This window comes from Agrilus planipennis, unplaced genomic scaffold (assembly GCF_000699045.2).
Source record: "Agrilus planipennis isolate EAB-ADULT unplaced genomic scaffold, Apla_2.0 scaffold208, whole genome shotgun sequence".
Classification (NCBI taxonomy): Eukaryota; Metazoa; Arthropoda; class Insecta; order Coleoptera; family Buprestidae; genus Agrilus; species Agrilus planipennis.
Genome location: NW_020439048.1, coordinates 132,422 through 149,521, shown reverse-complemented (window position 1 = coordinate 149,521; position 17,100 = coordinate 132,422). Strand labels below are relative to the sequence as shown.

General features: G+C 34.1%; 2 protein-coding genes across 3 annotated transcripts in view; one reads left to right on the top strand and one right to left on the bottom strand.

The window, feature by feature from the left end:
* The window catches only part of LOC108739465, a 239,413-nt gene extending 224,741 nt beyond the window's left edge, over nucleotides 1–14,672 (bottom strand). The window contains exon 1 of the mRNA XM_018473370.1: nucleotides 14,504–14,672. Coding sequence (XP_018328872.1) covers nucleotides 14,504–14,552 — 49 coding nt within the window. The 5' untranslated portion in view covers nucleotides 14,553–14,672. The remainder of the gene's footprint in view (nucleotides 1–14,503) is intronic.
* Nucleotides 14,673–15,040: 368 nt separating this feature from the next.
* Nucleotides 15,041–17,100, top strand: part of LOC112905134 (tRNA (adenine(37)-N6)-methyltransferase-like) — an 8,560-nt gene continuing 6,500 nt past the window's right edge. The window contains exons 1-4 of one of the 2 annotated variants that reach the window (XM_025976927.1): nucleotides 15,041–15,199; nucleotides 15,295–16,122; nucleotides 16,322–16,532; nucleotides 16,832–17,037. In XM_025976927.1, coding sequence (XP_025832712.1) covers nucleotides 15,129–15,199; nucleotides 15,295–16,122; nucleotides 16,322–16,532; nucleotides 16,832–17,029 — 1,308 coding nt within the window. In that variant the 5' untranslated portion in view covers nucleotides 15,041–15,128 and the 3' untranslated portion in view covers nucleotides 17,030–17,037. The remainder of the gene's footprint in view (nucleotides 15,200–15,294; nucleotides 16,123–16,321; nucleotides 16,533–16,831; nucleotides 17,038–17,100) is intronic. The other variant, XM_025976928.1, reaches the window with a different exon arrangement.

Sequence of the window (17,100 nt, the reverse complement as noted above, 5' to 3'; positions counted from 1 at the left end):
ATCTTTTCCACATAATTTGTACATTTCGAAAATATTTGTCAAAAATAAAAGGCCGAGTTACATGTGTATATTGGTTTCATATGTTAATTATAACTTTGAGCGATGATTACGTAACGCAACTTAATTAAAAGTTAGACGATGTAAGCTTAATTAATTTAGTATTAATAGGAGAGAACGTGAAATTGAAACAGTTGAATTAAACGGAATTTATTTTCCTCTAACAAAACCAACCAAAACTGTTTGTGAAACTTTTCTTTAATTAAAAATATTCCCCGACAGGAAGTAGAATTAATGTTAGGAACAGTTCAATGTAGGTACCTACGTAATTTGTTAGATTGCTTTCATTTAAATAAATTTGTTTGTCAGATTTAGCGCGCTCTGTAGATCTGCAAAGTTAATCTGAATTAATTGGTAAGATTATTCGCAATCGATGCTTTAGCTATAGTAAAATTCGGAGAATTGTTCCACCACGACGTAACAGCTGGTCTCGATCTGGAAGACCGTATTTAAAAGTACCTTTTTTGTAGAACTGCTTGAAACTTGAACTTACATCAAATGAGAAAATTAATCGATACTGACTTCATTGAATAGATAGAACTTTTAACAGTTCATTTTTTCAGCTGTTTCGTCCCAATCTTCTTTGGGAAATCAATTTCAAAAGGATTGATTGTTACTTACAATTAGATATAAATTTAAAAATTTGGGCACCGTATTAAATTCGAGCTTGTCATAAAAAAAAACTACTGAATATTCATTTCTAACCTTCTCTATCCACGGTATCCTCATTATTCGCCGGTAACACCACATTTCGAAAGCTTCTAACCTTCCATGTTTAGCACCCATACAACGTCGCGCTCCAAACATACACCTTTACCAATCTTTCTTGAATTTATAAATTAAACGTTCGCGAGCATAGAAGTGACTTCTGTTGACGATTATTCTTTCAATTTTTATTTTAAAAAACAACTGGTGCCCACAAACTTGTATGCGTGATCCGCAATGTTTTCAAAATCTTTCCGTTTTCCTCGATTTAGTAGGAATTTACTTAACTCTATGCGACTACGAACTTGGACATAATGTTTTCTACTCTTTCCAATTTTGAGATCAGACAGACGTTGGAGTTCCTGTATAGACTTTTAATGATCACAGAGCTAAGGTAAAATTCAGATTTCATTCTCTGAATTTCTGCAAAGTTAGAGACGTATTAGAAGCAGAAACAGTCAGAGAAAGGCCTAAATTAGGTAAATTACTGTTTCGAAGTAGTTGCGAATGGGTACGCTCTAGTTTTAGGGAAATAATATGAAGATTACCTCAGGATAAAGAGTGAAGGTGTGTCTAACCAGTCTTTAAACTGACAAACAATAAAACCAGACGGATTAATAAAGCCTTTCACTAATCGTAGACAGAAAGTAAAGTAAATGGAGATCATAAATATTGTAAACTGTTACGAGTAGATATGCCACTAAACTAAGACTAAAACTCTTAGTCTTCAATAGTGGAATATAAGTAATCCCCAGAATTTTAAAATCGCTTAGTTTTCCGAGGATTTAAGACGCAATTAAAACTTTAGTCGTAATTTTAGTTCGAACGATTAAATGTAACTAAATTGTACAATATATGTGCCTCCAAATCCGTTCGCCAAACTTATTAGTCTACGATTTTGTTAAAACTTTGAACGGAATGAATTAGCAGAATTTATTTGAAATCAATATTTGGCAACAACTTTAAGAGCCCAGCGCCAAACAATAAAACTTCACGTCAGACAAATACAACGATATCTGTAGTAAATTTCGCTTAACATGTAAATATGAATAGCAAAATCCGATACAAATTTCAGATACGTCCGAGATTTTTAAAGAAGCACGCCAAAAAGTGGCAAAACAATAAAATTACCTCTTAAATTATTTCGATTCAAAACATGGTCAATCCTTAAGCTTCAAAATTATTTATCGTAAGATAGGAAGCGGAGAATCGTGGCAAAGGGGCGAGAGGGTGAAAAGAGAGAGAGCGAATTTTAATTTCACATTATATACTCCGTCCGCTCGCGATTCATAAATTAGAAGAATGCTAAATAACTCCTTTTGGCTCGAAAGGAATTACAGGACGACGTGCTCGCCGGTTGCGTTTTTAATTAAAAGAAAACACGGTCCAGTTGTCCCGTGGGGGCAATCGAAGGGCTATGCAAATCCGACGGAACGAAGGCGGCTTTGCTTTCCTTGCCGCGCTTTTCACGGAGCATCAACGACGACGCGGGAAAACCTGTAAATGAAGCGTGCACTTACCTGTCTCCAAGAACAACGAGAATTGACGTTGCATTCGTTTGATTAAAAATGACAAGATCTAGTGGCGAAATAGGTGAAAAGTTCCAGTAGAGTCGTGGTACCACGACGTAGGGGATATGAAAAGTGTAGACAAAAAGTGCCCTAGTTAACGAGCCGTCAATTATTGAAAACAGTTACCACGTCATATTATTGGCTTTCGACGAAACACGCATACCTATTCGTGACCTTCGCAAACAGCTGATACGTGAACAAGTCAATTGTACGAAATGATTGGTTGATGATGATTACCTGCACTCGTTAGCGTTCAATTGGCAAAGTATTACCACAAAATATAAAAATAAGTTAAGTGTAGAAGTATCAAGCAAAAAGCAACAGAACAAAAAGTTCATGGTGCTCCATATTCTGTTGAAACCGTCCACAGATGGCAATCATTACACTGTTTGTAATAATTTATAAAATTTGTTTAAAGGCAGCAGATAGAGTTGATCTCTGGTCACGAAACGCGACTTTATAGCATTCATATTGTTCATTCCAAAAATATTGACTCGACTATGTGCCTCGTAATACAATCAGGGATGAAGCTTCAGATAAACTGCAAACAGCGATAGTCAATTTTTCTTAAAAATTAAAATGTTGATAATTTTATGATGGAGACAGATAATTTCGATGAATGGGTGAAGTTGAAAACTTTCATATCAGTACGATAACAACGTCTATTGGTAATATCAATTTATCAGAGGGGCCTTTTCGCGTGTTGTGTTAATGAGTTTCGTACTGAAGTGAAGATTCTTATTACATTTTAATTGAGGTGATGTGTTTGCCCTATTGAACATCACAATAGCCGCCTTGGTCTTTTGCCGTGTCGACGGAGATGGCGGCGACTGCTTCATTGAAACCAAAAGTTTTAATAGATATTTCTTTTGGGATTCATTATCAACCCTAAACAGAACGCTCCCGGTTTGTTAATCAACTGAATTTCAGATATTGCTTTCGCGAAAAGAAAATGTCCCGTTTAATATTTTCCTCGAATACAAATAACAACAGCAACGGGGGAGTCTTTTAATTAAAACCTTTAATTTATCATTACTGGCGCAGTTCGGGGAGAGTTAAAGAATAGGTATCTACTTGTACATTGCCACAAACTCGCTAATGAGACCATATCTATTGATTTCAGTGGTTGATTTTTTTATGTAAAGATGTTTTAATTATTTTTTCCTCTAATTAATTCAGTTGACTAATTTATTAGTTAGCATTAGAACTGGACTGGTCTGTACGTAAAAATGACATAAATTAATTGCATATTGACAGGTAACAGAGTAGGTAGCCTTAATACCTACATATGGTCTTTAGTTAGCGTTTACGAAACCTTTATACGTTGGCGCTCCTAAAGGGTGCTTGACTTACTAACTTCCTCTAGGCCGGCACTGAGGTAGTTTCAGCCATAACATTTACTTTTATTTAAAGTTTTGTCTGATGTACGTATGGTGTTAATTGATTTCCCTCTATATGTACTATATGCTCATTTCTTTTTGTTACGTTTAATAAGTCGTTTTACTTAATTCTAAAAGAGTTAATTAATATATTATTGAACCTATAACTAGTGGCGTTTACTAGGTTTCCTACAGGTACTTATTAATCTTGCTAGTAGCTAACTTCTGCTTTAGCATTCAGGGGAATATCGGTTAGATTCCGGATCCGTCTGACTTGACCCAAGATTTTCTGTGAAGTTCTTGTATCACTTAAGTAATTGCTAGGGTAGTTATCTATATCACACAGATCGTTCACTTCACTTCTGTCTTTATTTCGTCTGTCTTTCCTATGAATCTTAAGAGACTGAAGAGGGTAATCCGCCCTACCCTCCGGCTTTGCATTAGTGTGCAGATCGAATGGACTGTCCGTCCACCGGCATTAGTGGGTCGTTATTCTGTCGCAACTGTCTGTCACGTGCCGATGAGAACAGAAGGTACTCCAGAAACTTATAGATGCTTATTCCTTTCTTTGTTTAATTGCACCACAAAATAAATTTTATTGTTTCAGTTTCGAAGAATAATATTAGATTAAATCAGTTATCCTTGTTGTAATTAGTAATTAATTTGTACTAAGATGTATATTTTTTTTCAGGAAGGGAGAATTCAGTGTTGAAACACATCAAAATCGGAACTACGGAATAGGTAAGTAAATTTATTACAACTTAGTTTTACATAAATAATGAAAGCGTTGAATATTGTAAAACTTACCTGCATATTTTCGTCATGTAGCAGCTAGGTGGTCTCCGATGGCGAAAAGTTTTTCAATTGTTTGTCTTACTATATTTTGTCGGTGAAAAAGCTCTTCCAAAAACACCTAGTTGAGATGTTCTGAATAATTGTCATTAGTATCTTAAACGGTAGATGGCAATAAGCAGGCGTTTGACAGGAAATTGTGAGTCTTTGTCTTTCCGGAATTATCAAAAAAATTAATTACGCATTAATATGCATTTTACACACGTATTATTATTATTATTATTTCTTACATACATGTGTATACCAGAATGAAATTTAGTTTTTTGATTATTTAGTGACATATCTTTACTATGGATAATGGATGTTATTTAAAAAGATTAAGGCATTTGAATTTCCTACTTATACGGAAGGGGGTTGACATAAAAAATAAAAAGGTTTTTGTCTTTTACAAGTTTATTGAACATCCTCTACAAGGCACACACNGAGGGTGAAAAGAGAGAGAGCGAATTTTAATTTCACATTATATACTCCGTCCGCTCGCGATTCATAAATTAGAAGAATGCTAAATAACTCCTTTTGGCTCGAAAGGAATTACACGACGACGTGCTCGCCGGTTGCGTTTTTAATTAAAAGAAAACACGGTCCGGTTGTCCCGTGGGGGCAATCGAAGGGCTATGCAAATCCGACGGAACGAAGGCGGCTTTGCTTTCCTTGCCGCGCTTTTCACGGAGCATCAACGACGACGCGGGAAAACCTGTAAATGAAGCGTGCACTTACCTGTCTCCAAGAACAACGAGAATTGACGTTGCATTCGTTTGATTAAAAATGACAAGATAGTATCACAACGTAGGGGATGTAAAAAGTGTGTACAAAAAGTACTTAACCCAGTTAACGAGCCGTCAATGATTGAGAACATTTACCACGTCATCTTATTGGCTTTCGACGAAACACACATACCTATTCGTGACCTTCGCAAACAGCTGATACGTAAACAAGTCAATTGTACCTAATGATTAGTAATAATCTGCATTCATTAGCGTTCTGTTGGCAAAGTATTACCACAAAGTACAAAAAAAAGTTGAAGGTTGAAATGTCAACCAAAAATCAATGTATTCACATGCAGAATATGCGGATATGGTGGTCACATACGGACGATGCTATAAGAATGCACCGGCGGTATCACGCGAATACGCGTCATCGTCATCATTGCCGGAGCAGTTGGGGGTGCTGCAGACTAATCAACCCACCGCGATCTCCCAATGCGGGGAATTAGTTTTCATTAATCTTTGAATAAACCAATATGGTCCGTAAAAGCAAGAATATATTATCAACTTATTGCCAATACATTGCCATCTAGTGATATCCGTTGGTAACTGTAGATTTTTAAATCTTAAATGAAATAATTGAAAATCGTGAATAGAATATTAAAAAGCGCAAGAAAGAATAAATTTCAAAAATCAAAAAAAATGAATTGGCAAATGACAGGAAAATTAAACGAGCAAACGTAAAATTTTATTAAGCGCCAGCAGACGGAGAGCTGTTTAATTGGAAAAATTAACAATGCTCTTCCGAATGATTAAGTAAACATTGGAAATATGGACTATTTCCGCTGTAGGTACCGGCCGGAATTAAACTGTGTTGTATTTTCTACCTTTCAGTTGAGTCGTTAAGAGCAGGGCGCGCAAATAATTGTTTTATGCTTAATTAATAACTGCGATATTTTTTTATTCTCTTCTTACTGAACAGCTCGTATAACGAAACAATTAAATTATTCGCTACAATTAAAAAAAAAAATATTCAGTAATATGTAAAGATGAAGTAGATCCTTTTTTTTTTCCTTGACAAAATATTATTCCTACATTTTGTCTCAGCTTTTTTAAAATTTTAAATAATTCTGTACCGTTTTCACTTTAACTTACAAGCGACATATACTCACTTGTTTCGATCTGCCTATACAAACTTAGGTCAGGTTTGGTTAGGCTAGGTTTCCGCTGAGGTTGCTAATTGTCTTTTGTGCTTGTTGGTGTGTATGATCGATATTACACGTCTTTGGTCCTCTTCTAAGCCTTTAGCTTTAAACAATCTCGATAAATATCAGCCGAAAACGTCATTCTTTTTAAAAACAAACGCTGCAATCTGAATAGCGACAATTTCTATAAAAATACCAAAGCTATAAAATGAAATTATATTAATGCAAGCTATACAATATATCTTTTCCACATAATTTGTACATTTCGAAAATATTTGTCAAAAATAAAAGGCCGAGTTACATGTGTATATTAGTTTCATATGTTAATTATAACTTTGAGCGATGATTACGTAACGCAACTTAATTAAAAGTTAGACGATGTAAGCTTAATTAATTTAGTATTAATAGGAGAGAACGTGAAATTGAAACAGTTGAATTAAACGGAATTTATTTTCCTCTAACAAAACCAACCAAAACTGTTTGTGAAACTTTTCTTTAATTAAAAATATTCCCCGACAGGAAGTAGAATTAATGTTAGGAACAGTTCAATGTAGGTACCTACGTAATTTGTTAGATTGCTTTCATTTAAATAAATTTGTTTGTCAGATTTAGCGCGCTCTGTAGATCTGCAAAGTTAATCTGAATTAATTGGTAAGATTATTCGCAATCGATGCTTTAGCTATAGTAAAATTCGGAGAATTGTTCCACCACGACGTAACAGCTGGTCTCGATCTGGAAGACCGTATTTAAAAGTACCTTTTTTGTAGAACTGCTTGAAACTTGAACTTACATCAAATGAGAAAATTAATCGATACTGACTTCATTGAATAGATAGAACTTTTAACAGTTCAATTTTTCAGCTGTTTCGTCCCAATCTTCTTTGGGAAATCAATTTCAAAAGGATTGATTGTTACTTACAATTAGATATAAATTTAAAAATTTGGGTACCGTATTAAATTCGAGCTTGTCATAAAAAAAAACTACTNTTTTAACCTTTTTTTTGCACCCTGCCCCACTATCTTCTATTCTCACACCTCCTTCACTATCCCAAAAAAAACAACCCCCGATTCCTTAAAATTTCCATCAGTTGGCTCAGCCTAGCCCCCCTCCTCATCCACCCACTCATAGCATTCTTCCCAATTTCTATTGTCCTTACGTCCTCCTATCACATGTTTCAGACATTCTACCTTCCTGCACGTATACTACACTGTCTATCCTCTTTTTTCTACCAATACATTCATCCCCTGTCCCAAATTTTGCTAGAACACATATTTCCCACCCTCCTTCTAAACACCTAGACACACACTGTCCTTACCAGTCTCTACACAAAATCGCCCTCAGTTCCACCACATATCTTGACTTCTCTATTTTTCTTAGATCCTATCCCCTTATCATTTTCCTGCACCTGTTCTTCATCAACTCCCCTATATCGATCCCTATTCTAAACCACTCCCTCACCTGCTCTTGATTTCTCCATGTGTCCTTCCTGATATTCTCCTCTTCCAGCCTCTCCAACCTCTCCTCTATTTTACTATTCTTTTTATCGTTTCTTCCCACCTCTTTTCACTCTCAATCTTCCTTATTCTTTTTACATAATTTGGCGTATTTCTCTTACAATACCTTTTGTATACCCTTTACCTGCTTTTATCCCCGCATCACCATATATACACACCATAAAGCACCATATTCCACACCATCACATTGAATAACATCAGTCTCCTAACCCAAACATATTCAATAACACTCGAATTTTAACATTCGCCTCCTGGACTAATTAATTAACCCCCTGGACACATCATTATTATTACTATACCCTAAACAAAAATTTTCAGTCTCTCTCCAGTCTCTCAGAGTCTTTCAGGGTCTATCAGCGTCTCTAAGAGCGTCTCTCACAGTCTTTCACAGTCTCTCAGTTATTGCCTAGGTGTTTTTATGGATCTCTCACAGTCACAGTCAGAATCGAACGATAAAATTGTTAATTCAGGGATTCGAGTCTTTCACAGAGAGACTCAATGAATAAAATTGAAAAATTAAGAGAATCGAGTCTCTTGTAGAAAGACTGGAATCTCTGAAATATGTTGAACTTTTAACCATGTCTATCGAGACACCACTTATTGAGAGATTCGAGTCTCTCGTTCAGAGACGCTAAACAGTCTCTCGACAATCTCTCTCAGCGACACCAGAGAGACTCAATGAGAGACGGAGACTCGAGTGTCGCTTTCAGAGATTGAACATTTTTATCTCTGATATTTATCAAAATTTTAGCATGTATAACTTTCTAATAAATTGGATTTGGCACCAACCCCACTGGTCTATTGGGAACTTGTCACAAGCAAATGGAGTTAAATAATAACTCTGCATTCAAATCACTAAAGTTGTTCGTGTTCTTAGCATTGTACAAGCGAGATTTCTATCTGTGTGGAATAGTGGTACAAACTCTCTCTTTAAACTTGGTCTCTGATGTAACTGATCAAGTACATAAACTTGCGTTTGGTGTTACCTCGTGCAGCAAAGTCCTTACCAACGTGACGGCCTCAGAGAGTTGAGAGAGTTCGCTTGTATCGAGAAACTCATTGAAGCCTGAGGGTTCCTGGGTGGCTGGCACGTCTCATATCGCTCTATTCAACTTGGTACATGGTAACCCTCTCGTGAAATGTTCTGTTCCGTTTTGAAAAAGGAAATACATAATTGTACCATTTCCTATTCAAATACCTGCTTATTTTTAGTAGTCGATATATTTTGTGAACGACTTACCTAACAATTTTCTGCCAACGATTTTGAAACTTTAGATGGAAAAATTTGATACGCAATGAAATGAATCGCATATGTATAAAAGGTTTTTGAATGGTATTTCGAAAGAAGAATAGTTTTGATACATAATTTTATTGCATCTTTTGTCTGTCTAACTGAATCCGAAATTCACAATGTTGTAGTTTACTAATTCAAAATTGTTCGTGTCTTTCTTGAAACAAAGCAAACACCACAATTTGACTTTATCAGATGGCAAATTCCTAAAAGGGATTAACTTTTGTTGTAGAAACAGATAAACAATTATTAGAATAGAGGAGGGAAGATACTTTGACAGAATCTATGGCAAATAGTTTATTACTTAATCGAAAGTTTCTTTTAAATGCACTAGTATATGTGCCTATAATAAATACACCACTTCAGCGTTTGAAAATTCCTTAACGGACGATTTAACCTTACGGTAGCATTATTTTCGTATGAGTGGAGAAAATAAAGGGAAAGGATGAAGATAAAATAGATATTGAAAGTTCCATGCATACGAAACACTTTAGAAAATGGTTGAGTTTGTTACAAATTGAGATCTTCCAGTATAATGATTATATCAGAAAAGCCGTCAGCTGTGAGGAATCGTAAGAAGTGTACTACATTAAATACTTCCTTTCCAAAAGTAAACGTTTCTGGGTGTTAACGTTTAATCCGAAATGTTTTCAACTTTCCATTCTAATCCTTATTTTAATGAAGATTCCAAGAGAAAGTTTTAATTTTTCAATTTACACTTAAATACATTTGGTGGAAATAATCTTATCGGCCGGCGGCTTCAAATTCACATCAGCAGAGCGATTTAAGATTAACTTTTAGGAAATGTTATATAACTTCACGAAAATCCCTTTCATTTTTACCGAATAATATACAGCCTGTGTCCACCCTAAAGGTCCATTCTAAATACCGGTGAAAGAAGTTTTGAAATCGGATGAGTAATTTCCTAGATTGCTTACTATATAATCTGTTACAAAATTCTTTACTTGGTCAGCTTCTAGAAATATAAATAACAAGAATTCAACCCCTAAAAGAAAAACAATTTCGATTGTGACTATTGAAACTAAATTATTTTAAATGTTACGTATTTCTTACAGTATCTCGTTTTATGTATCCTAATAACNCTTAAAAAAAAATCTCGATTTTCTTAAGCTGTTTACTTAAAATACTAACACTGGGCTCTATAGTAAATGAGCTTGTGTTTATCCAGTCTAGACAACCCATCTTCATTAGTCTCCATTATGATTTAAAAGGGTCCATTGTGAGAAAATGAAGAAATAATAACACGCCGAGACGTTCAGCATGTTTGTACATTATATCTACTTGTATGTAAGTGTATCTCCGTCGCGACGCATCACCACGTCGGGCTCTAAACGCAAACAATAAGTCACCACTGGCTGCTTTAGTATTAAACTATGCTTTATAAAAACAAGGATTAGGATTTACTATTAACGTTACAGTAGGAAATCGTCATAATGTGGATGAGAACCCTGAAATATATAAGCGGCGTATTAGACCGCCGTATACCGTGACCAAACTAAACTTCCGATTATAGAAACGAATGTCCATTGACCTTAAAAATCGATATTTTATGGTTGCTGTTACATCATTGTTGTAAATTTGAGATATATTTGGTATAGCATTAGCAGAAGAGGTGCTGTTTTATTCGTGTATTCACATTAGATAAGTAGTACATAGTTCCTTGTTATCTGCGTTCGGAATATTTACCCTAAATATAATGTTTAGGCTTATGTCTCTTGAGAATCCAAAGAAATTGAGTGTGGTTCAACAATTAAGTGATCGGTGAAGAGTAAAGTTTTAATCGAAAATATGGTCTCATAAAATATGTCAAATCATTTATAATTTTTCGCGTTCTTAAAATAAAGGAAAGTGAATTGAAAAAAGAATAGAACATTGGCGACTATAGTGGCAAATTCAACAAATCTGATTGAACTGACAGTAATCGAAAAATTAACAAAAGCTGAAAATGATTATGTTTTAATTAGGATATTTTTCTTGTGATTCTTATGATTGTGAACAATTAAATCATTTTTACCCACAGTCATATCCTCTTCTATCTCTTGACGACGCCCTTGTAACATAAAGATATAGAAGAAATCAAAGCACTTCCGGGGTGGAAGGTTTTTTGTTACTTTAAATAAAAAATCACAACAGCAACGTTTCGCCTTATGGTGTTAAGGCTTCTTCAGAGTAGACTTCTGATGGATTATACTTCATAATCCTACTCTGAAGAAGCCTTAATTCTCTGAAGCGAAACGTTGGTGTTGTGATTATTATTTAATCTAATAAAAACCTTCCAGCCTAGAAGCCTATAGTTTTTATTGTTTATTGTCTACTCAGTGGAGCGCTTTTTTATATTTGAACTAACTTTTTTCTATCTCAATTGAGCTCAGGTGTCTTATCTAGATACTTGTTCAGAACGATCATAGGGTTTCCTTAGTTTCCGAACTTTTCTCATATCCTGTATCAAGTNAAGAAGAATAGTTTTGATACATAATTTTATTGCATCTTTTGTCTGTCTAACTGAATCCGAAATTCACAATGTTGTAGTTTACTAATTCAAAATTGTTCGTGTCTTTCTTGAAACAAAGCAAACACCACAATTTGACTTTATCAGATGGCAAATTCCTAAAAGGGATTAACTTTTGTTGTAGAAACAGATAAACAATTATTAGAATAGAGGAGGGAAGATACTTTGACAGAATCTATGGCAAATAGTTTATGTAAAGTCATTTATATTTATTAGCCCCTTTTTGTAGATTATTTAACTTTTCCATTTTTCTGCCGATTTATCTTTAGTACTTGAACTTTTATTCAAAACAGAATTAATCTAAAAATTCAGAAAAACACTCCAATATTTATGTCGTAAAAGTTTTATTGAAACACGACGAATATGTCGCCACAGGGGCTTCTTAAGATGAAGAAGTAGTAATCTACATAGTTACAATGTATAAAAGGTCAATTTTTAGCTAATCCAAGAAATTTACTAGATTTCAGCCTTCTTTGGAGTAGATAATTAATGCCTGTTATTAAAAGTTCGAATGCTTGGCTATGGACTATTCTTTATTCTATCCCGAGATAAAAATGTTCAGTCTCCCAGAGTCTCTGAAATCGAGACTCGAGTCTCCGTCTCTTATCGAGTCTCTCTGGTGTCGCTGAGAGAGAATGTCAAAAAAACTGTTTAGCGTCTCTGAACGAGAGACTCGAGTCGCTCATAGAGAGATCCTCATGTCGTATCCAATCTCTGAACAAGAGACTCAAATCTCTCAATAAGTCGTGTCTCAATAGACATGGTTAAAATTTTCTAAGTTCAACATATTTCAGTGATCCCAGTCTTTCTACGAGAGACTCGAATCTCTGAATTAACAATTTTATCGTTCTAGTCTCTCATACAGAGACTGTAAGAGTTCCATAAAAACACTTAGGCAATAACTGAGAGACTGTGAGAGACGCTCTCAGAGACGCTGAAAGACTCTGAGAGACTGGAGAGAGACTGAAAATTTTTGTTTAAGGTATTTTAGTGAAATTCTCTTTTGCATGCTTTATTAAGCAATATATTCACATACTGTTCTTTTTTTTTCCTACAAAAAAATCTCGATTTTCTTAAGCTGTTTACTTAAAATACTAACACTGGGCTCTATAGTAAATGAGCTTGTGTTTATCCAGTCTAGACAACCCATCTTCATTAGTCTCCATTATGATTTAAAAGGGTCCATTGTGAGAAAATGAAGAAATAATAACACGCCGAGACGTTCAGCATGTTTGTACATTATATCTACTTGTATGTAAGTGTATCTCCGTCGCGACGCATCACCACGTCGGGCTCTAAACGCAAACAATAAGTCACCACTGGCTGCTTTAGTATTAAACTATGCTTTATAAAAACAAGGATTAGGATTTACTATTAACGTTACAGTAGGAAATCGTCATAATGTAGATGAGAACCCTGAAATATATAAGCAGCGTATTAGACCGCCGTATACCGAGACCAAACTAAACTTCCGATTATAGAAACGAATGTGATCGGTGAAGAGTAAAGTTTTAATCGAAAATATGGTCACATAAAATATGTCAAATCATTTATAATTTTTCGCGTTCTTAAAATAAAGGAAAGTGAAGTAAAAAATGAATAGAAGATTGGCGACTGTAGTGGCAAATTCAACAAATCTGATTGAACTGACAGTAATCGAAAAATTAACAAAAGCTGAAAATGATTATGTTTTAATTAGGATATTTTTCTTGTGATTCTTATGATTGTGAACAATTAAATCATTTTTACCCACAGTCATATCCTCTTCTATCTCTTGACGACGCCCTTGTAACATAAAGATATAGAAGAAATCAAAGCACTTCCGGGGTGGAAGGTTTTTTGTTACTTTAAATAAAAAATCACAACAGCAACGTTTCGCCTTATGGTGTTAAGGCTTCTTCAGAGTAGACTTCTGATGGATTATACTTCATAATCCTACTCTGAAGAAGCCTTAATTCTCTGAAGCGAAACGTTGGTGTTGTGATTATTATTTAATCTAATAAAAACCTTCCAGCCTAGAAGCCTATAGTTTTTATTGTTTATTGTCTAGTCAGTGGAGCGCTTTTTTATATTTGAACTAACTTTTTTCTGTCTCAATTGAGCTCAGGTGTCTTATCTAGATACTTGTTCAGAACGATCATAGGGTTTCCTTAGTTTCCGAACTTTTCTCATATCCTGTATCAAGTTATAGATAGTTTTAGACTTCCGCAAACGGTACTAAGTTTGCAAGCATTTAACGGTAGTTTCTAAATCAACATAAGTTTAGTTTGGCAATGTGACGAAATTTATAGTCAGAAATTAACTTCCCGAAAGTCTTAAACTTGTTATTAATAAGTTCGATTCACAAATTATATATAGGTAATTCACAGCATTTCCTAAGGAAAATTGTAAGGAAATGTATGTAGTAGATACTCATTTATTCTATGAATTTTCTCAGACTGTATGAATCCAACAACTATAAAGTATGTTTTTTTACTTTTATTTTTCGACCCTAAAATTCTTTTGAAAAAAAAATCATTAAACGAAATGTTGACTAAAAAAAGTTTCAAAAACTTTTACTATGCTGTAATTATTCGTTAATCTTTGCGATGTCTCTCCTTATAGAAATCAATCAATAATCATCTTTGTTTCTTTTTCTACCATATTCAAAATTAAAGATAGCTATATAAATAAAATTTTTACTTGAATCACCTACTTTTAAAGAAGAAAAGTAGAAACAGCTCCAATATACAAATCTGCTTCATTTCTCTAGCTGTTTACATCATTATGCGTAAATAAATAGCGAACACCACTTGCATTTTTCATATTCACAAAAATTTTGTAAGATAAAATTTTCAAAAAAAAAAAGTGATGTACACCCTGGAAAGTTTTCTCAACGAATGTTACTTTTAATCGCGCTTTTATTTACACCACTACCCACTTTCGAAAAAAGTGCGTCGAAAAAGTTTGCGAAAATTTGCGAAACGGTATTTTCCCGGACAATAACACCCCAACCTTTTGACGAAACGCGGCAAACTAGTTAATGTTATCAACTCCTTAAATTTCGCATTGGTTGATATTCTCGCGCATTTTCGAATGCGCCCGCACAAAGTTTTTGAATTGCGCATATCCCATATTCAAATCGTGATAGTAGTAATAGTTATATTTACGATGAAGGGTTGGTGATAGTGATAATTCGATACATTTGTTGGTAACACGTAAGGACAACGAAAATTCGACATTTGACATGACATTGACGTTCAAAATCGAAAATTGTTAATCTGATAGTACTTTTCGTTATTAACAAGCAATTAATATTCTCTTCTAATACAATTCTTATTATGCCGGCTGAAACTATTAAACGGCTTAAAGATCAATTATTGGTGGCTAGGAATGAAATCAACAATTTACGGTAACTTTTTTAAATAATGATGCTATTGAAACATAACCTTAATTTTCCACAATAGGTATACCTGAATTTTACTGAATGTAGTATTTGCTTTCCAGACAGCAACTAATATCCGTCAAACATGCTACAAATAAACAGCATGAAGAAATTCAAAAGAAATTAGAAAATTGGCAGTGCCAAGAATGTCGAAGAAGACAGAATTTATCAAATATTGTTGAAATGTCAAGAAATAGAAATGAAACAAAAGAATCTGTCCTTTGTCCATATATTGGCACTATGTACACTCATTTCCCCGAAAAAAGGGGTACACCAAGACAACCTGGAATTTGTTCTAACCTAGTTGCCAAGTTAGTTCTGAACAGCAATATATTTACCAATCCGGAGCATGCTCTTGATGGTTTACAAGAATATTCACACATGTGGATATTATTCCATTTTCATAAAAATGATTCCACCCACACAAGAGCTAAAGTAACCCCTCCAAGACTTAATGGACATCGTTTAGGTGTTTTTGCAACTAGATCTCCAAATAGACCAAGTCCAATTGGTTTATCACTTGTAAAAATTGACAGAATTATGGAAAATGTGATTTACTTTAGTGGTGTAGATATGATAGATCAAACTCCAGTTATAGACATCAAACCTTACATACCCCAGTATGATAGCCCTAATGTTAACATGCCCTTACCTTATTGTGATGAAAATTTGGTAGAAGAAAACTCAAATTCACCAGCACCAGACACATATTCTCTCTTTAATATATCAGCTGTAAATGATTCTCAACCTGATGAAAATGGAATATCTCAAGTTACTGAAGCATTAGATAATTTAAATGTCAGAGATATGGATGGAGAAGAGGATGAGGAAAGAAATAATGATATGGGAGGTCCTACATTAAATATTCGTCAGTCCTTTCCTGATTCAAGGTATATATTTTCCTACATTTAAATTCCTAAAATTTCGTTTATCTACTAACAAGTAGTGTAGTGTGTGTATTTTTATGTTATTTTTTTTTACAATTGTTATTTAATCTCTAATTGTTCTTTTTCTTATTGAAAATATATTTGTTTTAATTTAATGTTCATATTAAAAAGTTGCACATTTTAGTTACAATTTATGTTTCAGATCACTCATTAGAATGGGTGAACGTGAAGCACCTGATGGTGAAGAAGAAGAGTCAGAGCGACAAGCTTCTGGTGTTTCAATAACTTTTGGTACTAGTCCATCCTCAAGAGACATTCGAACACCAGCATGGATAAATAATCCTCCAGTGCCAATCTTAACAGTCTACTTTCGGGAAAGAGCTCTTTCTCAGTTACAACAAATGGGTGTAAAGGTAAAGTTTAATAGAATAAGTAAGCTTTTGTTTGTTTTCATTTATTCATTGCAAATCAAAAAAACAGAACCAAATGACTGACATAGTTAATATGTAACATATATTAAACTGTTTAACTTCATTTTAAGAACTAATTTACTTCATAAGACTTGATTATCTCTTGTTAAGTTCAAATTACTGTATGTACGCCGATAATGGCTCACAGTAATAATTATTCCTTGTTACTAAAAAGTTTACTGTTGTTCAATTTAATTGATGGTTTATATATTTGTAATTAATTAAAGGTGTTTGTTTTTTAGGGTGAGCAAAAGAAGGCAGTAATCGAAAATATATTAAAAGAGGATCCCCGGTCAGTTTATCTACGCGAAAGAATAGAAAATTCTAATTATGTATTTAGAATCGCAGAGTTGTACGTTTCTTGCAGATTCGATGACAGATCTCATACCGTAACTGTTTTCCAAGTTTTTCAAGAAAACGTTGTACAAAACGAACAATGATAAAGTTAGTAAGTATATTAAGATATTTACTTTACGCTACTCTTTTTTTTGTGATATTTATTTAGATTTAT